General features: G+C 40.8%; 1 protein-coding gene across 1 annotated transcript; it reads left to right on the forward strand.

The window, feature by feature from the left end:
- Positions 1-7,400: 7,400 nt before the first annotated feature.
- Positions 7,401-10,764, forward strand: LOC137124559 (E3 SUMO-protein ligase EGR2). Its single transcript, XM_067499631.1, has 2 exons — positions 7,401-7,782; positions 8,045-10,764. The coding sequence occupies exons 1-2, from the start codon at positions 7,626-7,628 to the stop codon at positions 9,361-9,363; spliced, it is 1,476 nt and encodes a 491-aa protein (XP_067355732.1). The 5' UTR covers positions 7,401-7,625; the 3' UTR covers positions 9,364-10,764.
- Positions 10,765-11,233: the final 469 nt, after the last annotated feature.

Here is an 11,233-nt window from a genome sequence, read left to right on the forward strand (position 1 = left end):
TTAATATTTTGTGATTGCCTACTGCCACTGTTGTGGCAAGTGACTGCATGGATATGGAGTGAATGCAGTGTCGAAATGGCTGCTGCGCTGTTGAAATTGTATATTTTTTAAGAAAAAAATTATTATGCATCTGCAAAGTAATAAAAAAGTTTTCAAATAGTTGCTGGAAATACCCCCCCTGTCGCACTGACTGCTGTATTGAATGCAATTACTGAATACTTATGCTAGAGGGAGCTAATTAATAAGGCATTTGTGAGAGGGAAAGAGGTTTTTTGAATACAGCTTAGATACCATTTTACTTACAATGGAGAGCTACTTAGAATTAAAGCAGTAAAAGTGGATAATTATGCTAATGGCTCAATTTGGATTTAAGATTTAGTGGCAGGCTGTATTTCTAGTTGATCACTGCCCCTGCATTACAGTGGCTCTCACACAGGTTCTCTGTGCGTATGTGGGCTTGTATGTTCATATCATCTCGCTGGAGATGTCAAATGTTTTGTCCTGGAGCCACATGATTATAAGTGTGTTTCGTCTGTTCTCCTCTGACCTAACTTTTTTTTGCCTCATACAAGTAAACAAGGCTTCTGGGTGAACTCATTATGAACTTACCTTTTTGTGACGTTTGCATTTCTCTCTGTATTCCTTCAGCCCGATGGCTCTGAACTGTTTAATGTGTCAATTTACATTAGCTCACTGCATGTTAATATTGTTCGTGGAACTCCGGCTTTGACATCACTGCCCTCTCAGGACATTCTAACAGTGTTTGTGCTTCCTCACATCAAAACAGCAAGCCTCCCTCCTCTATTTAATTCACCTGCCATCGGCATCATTATCCACACTTGCCTAATTGCTTTTTTATTTCATGTCTTTATATAAAATACCCTTTAGGATCCAGCGTCTCCAATTCTCTGTACCCTGCCTTTGCCCCCCAGAATCTTACTGTTGAGCACAAACTCAGCCAACATAGGTCTATGTATGTTATGTAAGGCCCACTATAAATAGGTTCACCCGGGATCTTTTGTCTTTACCTGATTCGCTCTTAGCCCAACAGTTTTTATTTCTGGAGAGAGCTGTGGAAGCTAGTGCAATGTAGAGCTGGCCGTTTCCATAGTTACTTTTGTTAGCTGCAAGCTCTTAAAATTCTTCATCTGTTTCCTCACATGTCTGCTGTTAGCTATTTGTTTGAATCTGTTTGCATTGCATGTCCCCGTAATGACTGTATGTGCATAAATGAAACAGAGATGGAAATAATGCTTTCTAATTATTAACATTCATATTTTCTTATACATGTTGTGATGTGGCTGGATGGAAGAAAGAGCAACAAATAGAAATCAGTGTGGGTGCAGATGAGTCAGAGACTAGAATATGTAGACCTATTAACTTCTGTTGGTCAAAAGTACATGCAATTAGTCCCATGTTGCCTGATACCGTATTGATTTTGTGTAGTAAATGTTATTGAGTCTCTAAGGGGGCTGTTGTTGTAGATGGTAAAAAAATAACAGACATATTTGCATTGTGACACAATATAGAGTTACTGTCATAACATACCATCAGTTATCAGGGAGTGAAAGACTTTTGTAGACTGAATCAAACTGTTTTTCAATTGGTGGGGGTAATTAAAAAACAGACAATTTACTATTCTTTTTCATGGATTTGTCTTCAAAATGTGCAAGCAGTTAGGTAACAGCAGGTACAGTAGCTGGATCAGGCCCAAGATTTGGACTGCCAGATTGCTGCAAGCACGGATCCAGCAGAGAAGAGGGCAAGGTGGGAGCCATGCGAGTGCAGTGCGTGTGGAGGAGTCTGGGGGCATGGTTAAAGAAACACTGGGGCATTCCAAAATCACGATTGGAGAGCTGAATATGATTCTCACCCATCCCTGTTGCAGAACCAAAGAGTACAGGCGGCTGGGGACCAAAGTGGGCGAGTGTGAAAGTATTTTTGGATTGCATGGGAAACCTGCCACACCAACAGCAGCAGCAGCATCGGGGCCTGGTACCGGGCTTCCCTAACCCACTCCCACTCTCAGAGGAAGAACAGGAGAGAGATGTTCCTTCAAAAGAAGAAACACGCTTCCGATGCTTTTATTTTTCTTGTTTTGCCATTTTCCTTTCATTTGCCCAGCGTTTGAATGATGATGTAGTATATATAACTATACAGAGCCCAACATGACAGAGGGAGAGAGAGAGAGAGAGAAAAAAAATAACGAACTTGGCAGCTGAGGCGAGTATCTTGTATTTATAGAAAGTCGTGTTTCCGGCAGAGGTTTCTGTGGTTTTAGCACTCCCAATCCATTTTTGCGGTGTCTTACAGGACCTATTGTATACAGGTTTAGATTGAAGATGTTCCCTCATCTAGCGCCTTGGGGGCAGATTTGACTGTGAGACATGTCAGAATGTGATTTGGGGGAGGCAGATGGATTTTTCCTGCTCTTGTGCAACCTTGGCTTTCGTGGGATTTCTCCAAAACATTTGCTTTGCATCCACAAACTTAAAAAGGAAATAGCCAAAAGAACAACACAGCATTTAATGATGAATACTATGAAATATATATGTATTTACCATATGGCTGCAGGCTGAGCTGTTGCCCGCCTTATTTTTAGAGTCCTGTGTTTTTTGTATTTGTTGTGTAGATTCAGTTCAGTGTCTCCTGTATAACCTCTGCAGATCATTGTAGGATTGAAGGGCTTTTTTATCTCAAACTGTAACGACAGCCTCGGCATCTCAGTGGATTTCCTGGTATGGATCAGGTTCTTCTATTATTTACTCTCAAACAATGTGGGTTGCATAGTTTGACATGATGCCAGGGCATCATACATTGAGACTTTGAGGAGCTATTGTACATCAAGTGAGCTACATTTCATTTTGAAGTGAGAAAGGTATGTACTAAGTGACAATGTCTCTTATGTGAAATACTAACGTGGATGTAACACTGGAAACAGTCAACAAAATTTGGTTTCAGTTTTAAATGGTTAAAATATTAGAAAATCAGAAGAGCAGCAGAGTGACACTTCCACTGGAAATCCATGGATGAACAGATGCTGACTACTGATTTTCAATAACGAGTGAAGGTCACATATCTGATTCGGCTTAAACCAAAAGTACAATATGATTTACAGAATAAAGGAAGTAATTATATAAATAATGATATAATTCTTAAAGCATAACACTGATTTTGTCTAAATATCTGCTGAACAGGCCCTGATCATTGTGTCTTTGGGTGAGACCAGGGCTCACATTGTCATTCTTGGGGAGTTCATTTTAAAACTAGCATGTACAGTAAATGAGGAGTAATAGGAATCAGTTTCTCTGCCTTAGTTGTTGCAAACAGCTTGACCACTGCACAGTTTAGCAATCACCACAACCTGAAGATTCTGTCCCAAGATGTGTGTCAGGTTGGCAAACGCAGAATGCAGTTATGGATAATGCTTTTTTATTTTTGTCAAAATAAAAACTATATAGAACAGACATTACTGTCCACCTTATTCTTCATCTTGCAGGCTGTGATCTCAGAGGGCAGTCAGTCCTCACTGCCTCTTCAACTCTACCAGTCACCCACCTGCAAGCAACTCCCACACCTTGTCCAGGAGTGAACCTGAAAATAACACGGTCAGGGGGTTACAGATTCAGTATATAGAAAAGTATTTGCCTTCCCCTGGTGCACAAAGATTTCACTTCAGTTATCAAAGTTGTATAAGGCATGGCATATATAATCAATAAAATATGAGTAATGAAATCGAAACATAATCAACAGAGGTAGGCAAGGGTTCTGGTCGTGCTTAAAGTAATCAAGAAATAATGGATATATAGATTTAATTTCTTACCTTGTGTAGAAAGACAAATTAATCTATTGGCAATTGACAAAAGTAGAATGATACACTGTAGTGCACTTTGAGCCAGTTTTAGGTCAGGACTATATTAAAGTATGTTTTACTAGTGCTTTACTACAACTGTTCAGTAAAGTACTAAGAGATCTCTTCATTAAGACAATGTTTGATCCACTTTTTATTGCCAGCACTTTGAATCCCCTTTTGAAGTCAATATCCTTGTTTTAACACGGAAAACACTTTATATTCTCTACACTCTTTCTCTACTTACCAGACTATTCCCTAAGAAACAAGAGCATTTTGTCTCACAGTACTCAGATGCAAGGGAATAAAACAAAGGCTTTCATTAAACTTTCGCTGGCATGGAGATACCCCTGCGCTATAATGTCAGTAAGTGCTAACATTACATAAATCCATTACTTAGTCCCCGTGCTGTGGCATTTTATGGAGGAGAGAGGTTAGCCACACTGCAGTTATCATCACAGCATTCTGTGATCTGAACTCTGTGTGATCAGATTGGTTTTAATAGACTCTGGATTACTTGGAGGCAGTTCCTCAAAGCTAAACATCTCTGGGCCTAGAATTAGAGTGCACATCTAAGGTGAAAACGATTTGTTCCGGAGAATGTCACTGCTGCAATGAAAGAGCTTATACGCTATTATCATACACTACCTTAAAAAGATGACAGGGTAGTGACTCAGAGATCCTTTGATACATTTTCCACCGCTCGGTATTGAAGAAAATAACATAAAATTTTAGTAGTCTAGTATAAGCAGGCCATTTATTATGTCTAATAATCTCTTTGCATTTGTGCAGTAGACACAATATATTTTATTCCATATAGCCCACAAGCTTTCTTATCTTCAGTTAATGTTGTCCATAACAAAGCACACTCCTGTACTATTCAAATGTCCTGAGATCTGAGCTCGGAGGAGCCCTTTCATGACATTTAGGATAAGAATAAAATCCTGTGCTTATTAGTCAAATGTCGTAGTGGTGTGAATGATGTGATTTTCTGGTTTTGGCCCACTTACCTTTTAACATTTTCACTATGTGCACTGGTGACCCCATGTCACATGATTCATTGCTATTGTGAGAAATCCAGTTGAAGAGTGATTTCCCCTTAGATTGTTTTTTCTTTTTCCTTTTCCTTGATCCCTGTCTGTCACAGCTGTCTGCTGTTTAATCTCAATTTTGCCATTTTACACTCAGTGTCCACTTTATGCGGCACACTGGTAAAACCTAATGCAATCCAGAACAAATGTTCTGCTGTGAAACTTTTATGATGCTTCTAATGTTCCGTTTTTGGTTGACACTGTTGTCAAAGTTAGAATTAAAATATATCTACTACCATTGATCTCACAGTTAGTGGTAATGTTAACCTGGACTGTGTCATACTGAGAAGTCTCCAAACTTGACTATCCTGTCTGACGTATGTAAGCAAACAATAAATATAGAGGCACCTCTAAATATGATATAGTCCAGTGCTAAATCAAATTTAGCTTTACCAAATGTAGACATTTTCAGTTTCAGTAAAAAAAACTATTTGTCATGTAGATTTATGGTTTTGTGGATTTCTTTATAGGTTATAATAAAGACATCAACTCCTATTATGGGAATGACCAGTAAAATACTGATATAATAACAACTAAATGTACTCAAAAGTATTAAAAAAAGGAAAAGTTCTCATAATACTAAATGACCCCTGTCTGTGTTTTATTAATATTATTTTTCTGTTGTCATATTTGATGCACTAAAATCTAAACAATGCTTTGTAGTTGGCCAAGGTGGAGCTAAATTATTAGGTTCAAATAGGTTTGCGAATATTTTTTGAATATCAAAATAGATTAGACATATTTTAAAAGCTGATCATGTGTTGCTTTGTGTGTGTCTGTGTGTGTGATTTGGAGTAAAATTAACACTGTTTTCACTCAGTTATTCCAGGAAAATACATCGAATACTCTAGTAAAGTACGATTACCTTGTATTTAAGTAGTTACTTTCCACATTGTTGATCACTGCTACTGTAAAAAGTAATGCCCCCAACCACTGTGGCAACGTTGTTATTTTAGTAGTTACTCAAACTCTTCCATAGTTGTCTGAGGTGTGATTGAATTGATTTCATGCAAAAGAATGCCATTCACACGAATACAGAACCGCAAGACCCATTCAGAGCCAAGGTAAATAAGTAAAGAGTTTGTGAGCTGCTGGTTCATGTGTGATTACACGGCTGAATGCTGCACCGTCGCTATCCGTGGTCCTGAACCTCCAGCCGGTGCCAGAGGTCTGCTGCAGACTGGAAAGTGTATGAAAGAGTATCGACTTTTTGTAATAGGAAGTATGACCGCAGAGTGCACCCAGCAACAGATGCGAAACAGAAAAAAAATGCTTTGGGGATTGAAATGTCATGTGAACAGTTGGGTTCAACCACTGAACACCTCAGGGGTGATATCGACTCCCTTCAATGCTTTTAAAGGCCAAGGGTTCGTTTAGACCGGGCTTTGCAGTTATTCGCCCTCATGGTGTAAGCAACCACAATTTCCAGCAGCCACACGAGAGGTAGAGAAGAGGTGATCAGAGTAACTGATGAAAACATCTAGACCATGCAGTCTGGCCCACAAATGAAGAGAGAAGCGCCAGGAGAGAAACCAGTTAAACTCAGCTAAACGCTGTCCTTGTATTAGTCTGAAAGTGATTATTGAACTATTTTCAACTTATATTAAAATATAATCTAGCGGGCTCAGACTCCGTTGAGGTTGAGGTTTGGCTTAAAATGAATCGTCCTTTAATGCTTTGACTTATGCTCTGAAATACTCTAAATTAATTTCACATTAACCTCGGTTAGCTATAGGTTTTATGGAATCAGGTAATCCATGACCTAACAAACATCGGTTTCAAGTCTCCAAATAACAGATCCTAATATATACAATCTGTTTTATGATATTTCATCTCTAAGATACACGCTTTTCTTTAGATATGGCACAGGCTGAGAGGACAGATGTGGCTGTTTAACTGACAGGATCTTCCCGAAAACGTGTCTTTGACTTTTGATGAACCCGGAGTAAATTTGAGCCACACTATCCTCATCACACCTCCTCAGTAGCCGACTGCACGGCTCCGTACCTACAAAAAGTGCAATAATAATGCTTTGAGGGTGATCGACAGCCCCACTGTCCACTTTCTTTTTTGCCATGTCTTACCTATCAACATGAGAGAAGAGCCCATCGAAGTAATCGGCTACACCGTTTGGGGTAATCGACCTTCAAAGTGAAGGGTGCTACTGAAATAAACATCTTCATGTTTAGTCTGATGTCCTTTTAATTGCGATGTTAATGTGCTAAGAAATACCATCATTACAACGTTTTACCACCCAGCACTGGTCGCCACTTGTTGCAACGTCAGACTCCATCTCCCCGACATGGGAGGAGAGAGGATTGGAGGGGGGAGGGTACTCCGTCACATCCTCTGTCCATATATGGGCATGAAGTTTACACGCAGCGGGGAATCCTCTCACTGGAGCTGATGAATGGGGAGGAGGGCCGAGGGAGCTGCCAAAGTGTATATAAGGAGAGAGAGGGGAAGTCGCTGGTGTGAAATCCACAGCAAGCAAATACCAACCGAGGAGCAGAGACGAAAAAGGAATACCTTTAATTGCTTTTTACACCGTTTGACACAGGCCACTTCGGATCATTTGTTGAAAACTATCAAAAAGGGGGTTGAGAGAAAACATTCATCTGCATAAATTGTTTCACATTTTCCCCTCATTTCCCTGGAAGAGACGGACCTCTAAGCGCATCACTATGTTGAACAATATGGATTTGAACGCGAAAGATTCTTTTTACCCTCAGTTTGAGAATTGCAACAGTTCTTCCCTGGGAATGGAAAACAGCGTGCGGAAAGACAACCAGGAGGTGTACGTCGATGCAGAGCGGGGGGTACCTGCCCAGTTTGGCCACGGTGAGTTCGCGTCTTTACACAGTCAGTCGATAATATGTGCATGCGTGTTTGATTAAAATGTAGTAAATATGTGAGCGCCGATGGAATCAGATAACACTTTTCGTGCAATTGTCTATGTCAAGGCTTCACATCGAGACACGTCTGTGCCAAAATACGCATGAATGTTTATGTAACAATGGTTTCCATCCTCGTTTAATTTGCACTTGTTCTCAGATATAAAACACCCGCGATGACAAAGTTTTCTGTCCTTTCAATTCAACAGAAGGAACACCTGCAACCCTCAAAACCGAAGCTTCCAACTCGGAATTTGCTTTTAACCCCTGCGAGTGCCCAAAAGACACATACACCCCCACCTCACTCTCCTACTCTGGCAGTTTCTATGTTGAGGCATCTCAGGGAGCGCCGTGCAGCACCGAAACACTCCTCAATATGATCACCGAGATTGTTGGTATATCCACACTGCCACTTTCAGAAGTGCAACAGAGCGGCAACAGTCGGGGAACGTATCCATCGCCTGCCCCGATGGAAAGTGGCAGTTTTGGAGACCCAAAAAGGCAATCTTACACCTGCTCCGGACCTACTCCTCCTGTATACTCTCCGAACCAGACGTGCCAGAGGTATGCCGATGATCAGGCGGGCAGCCAAGCCCAAGAACCGTCCACTTCCCAGATCAGTTTCGGCTCTTCCCGAGCTCCAAACCAGAAGACGGCGGAACCAAAGTCAGAGGCCGCTTCTTTCCCAGTCGTGGTCAAGAATGAGTTTGAAAGCAGCTGCTACGAGTGGGGGACATTTAATAAGTCTGAGTGTTTGGAGACGAGTTTCCAGACAGAAACCTTCCCGATGTCAAGCGATTTCCCCCCTGACCAGCAAATGGACGTAAAGGAACTTTTAGACACGTTCCCCCCAATTTGCCCCAACCCAGAGATAGAGTTTAAGGTGGAAGGAGGCATCAAGCAGGAACCGTGTTTCTCTGACACCTGTTCTCAGAGTTACTCTAGCCCCCTGTACAATAATTACCTCCCACCCCCACCGATGGGCCTCTCTTCTAACCTGAAGCCCTTTCCCGAACCTCCACAGCCATCTAATCAGTGTGATTCCTTATACACATCGCCAGCATTACCGAGCACCATAGACTCCATCATGTACTCTTCCTTATTGCCAGATTCCTTTGCCCAAAGTTACACTACCCGTGCAACGAAGTCCCCGAGGGCCAGAAAGAGTCCCGCAGCCTCTCATGGCCCAGCGAAGGAGAAACCGTTCACCTGCCCCATGGAGAGCTGCGACCGGCGCTTCTCTCGCTCGGACGAGCTCAACCGGCACATCCGCATCCACACGGGCCACAAACCTTTTCAGTGCCGCATTTGTTTGCGCAGTTTCAGCCGTAGCGATCACCTTACCACCCACACCAGGACTCACACCGGCGAGAAGCCGTTTTCCTGCGACGTGTGCGGTAAAAGGTTTGCCCGGAGCGACGAGAGGAAACGGCACGGGCGCGTACACCTGAAACAGAAGGAGAAAATGGAAATAAAGCCACAAGTTACCACCGGTGCATGGCCATTCACTCTTCCCGAGGGAATATGAAGACTATGTGACCACACATACAATACTAGGATCTTTCCGTCTTGGAAGATAAGCCAACGAGTTGATGTCCGAGTTGGTTTGACCTGCAAGCCAATGGCTGACATTAGAGGTTTTCCAAAAATTGCAGTTTTTAAGAAGCAAGGGGTAAGAAAGAGGTCTGCTTCGGCCTTATTACCAGCTGCTGATGCTGCTGACTTTATGCAAACATGCATAAATTGTAAAATTCGGTAAACAGCTCAACGGTGACTTGTTGCTGTTACTGTAGTAGAGCCAAACCTCTCTGCTGCGGCATTGCATGACTGCTGTTCAGCACCTCTTCATCTGGACAGCTCCGACCTCCATCCGCCTCTGATCCTGGATGGATTGCACTTAAAGATTATTAATATCTCCATTTAAGATTCTTTTTTTCTGCTTTTAGCATTCTTAGAGCAATGGTTTGGACTATGTTTCTTAAAATGCATGTTTATGTCAGTGTTTTTTTTTTCCTTTAATTGGAATATCAACCACTGTCAAGGTTCACCTTTCACTTCACAGTGAGGGTTATTGAATGAATGTAGGCTAACATATTTATGGCTTTGGCTATAAATCTGTCCATCTTTGATCAGATTTAGTGTTTGTTTAACTTCTTATCATTTGGCTGTCAGTGTTTTTTGTCATTGGTCTTTGTGTTGTGTAACAATTGTTTGGATTATTACAATTGTGGAAGATATATCATAAATGGAAAATAAATATATTTGTATTACTGTACTTCTTTGTATTTTTATAGATAACTGAATATTTTACATCTATCACATTTGAGCATCATTTCTAAGGTGAAATGTATTCTAAATCATTAATAATGTCTTGGTTTTTGAGGGCTATTGTTTAGTAATATTTTAAATGTTACAATTTGATATCAGAAACATTTTTCGCACTTCATTCCATTGTTGGTATGATAAGAGTTATTTCACTGGACTGCTGATGTAGATTTGAAGGGACCAGAATGTAGACTAATTGTGGTATGGCTTTTAAACAAAAATGATTTTACAGTCTGTACAGAAGTATATTTAATCAAGCTAGAAATGACTAGCAAATCATATAAACATTGCTTTTGAGTAATCAGGTAGCACACATTGCTGCGAGTTTCTGTGGACTTTACCTTGGTGATGAAAGGGTTTGACACCTCCTATCTTTGACTGGAGATACTGTTGGCTGAAATGTTCACAAAAAGACAATGTTGAGAGTTTGGTGAAATTGTCACCAACAGGGTACTGCAAAAAGTAATTTAACTCGCCTTAAGTTATATTAACTGTTGAAGTAAAGATTTTGTACATACACAGTTTCTACAATACTTTAAATTAATATTGATGTTGTTATTTTTATGAAAAATTTATGAACAAAATAAACATTTTCTGCAAGCAACAGTTTTCTTGTGTGTGATTTAGAACGGTCAAAACAGCAACAACTTTCCCTTTCTCAGTGGGCCCACTCTGTTTCATACAGTGGAGACCCCCTATCGGAGCATTCAGAGGAGCGTATCTTTTCCCAAAATATACATTATAACAGGCCACCTGTGGCACCACGCTGTAGCCCTAACATTAGACATCACAGTTGAGCCCCGTGACTCACAAAGCTTTTGACTCAAACACATTATAGTTAAAAAGCCTGTTTTTCAGTGCTGTGATTCTGAATTCCCTCAACTTCAAAGATCAATTTTCTCATGATGTAAATGTAGAGATGAGCACCATGAATGCCATGAAAATCTCTACAGGAAACCTGTTAAACAGGAGATTTTCTTGCCATGTCAGTGACATGATCTGATGCTCTCAGTTCATTCATTCCTTTGTTCATTGACTCATCCATTTTTGCAATAAAAGGATATTAATTTCCA

This window comes from Channa argus, chromosome 3, assembly GCF_033026475.1.
Source record: "Channa argus isolate prfri chromosome 3, Channa argus male v1.0, whole genome shotgun sequence".
Classification (NCBI taxonomy): Eukaryota; Metazoa; Chordata; class Actinopteri; order Anabantiformes; family Channidae; genus Channa; species Channa argus.

Bases quoted from the DNA above. Each gene is read 5' to 3' on its own strand.
- LOC137124559 (XM_067499631.1), top strand. From the start codon at position 7,626: ATGTTGAACAATATGGATTTGAACGCGAAAGATTCTTTTTACCCTCAG. The intron at 7,783-8,044 runs GTGAGTTCGCGT...TCAATTCAACAG, and splicing joins ACCTGCCCAGTTTGGCCACG to AAGGAACACCTGCAACCCTC.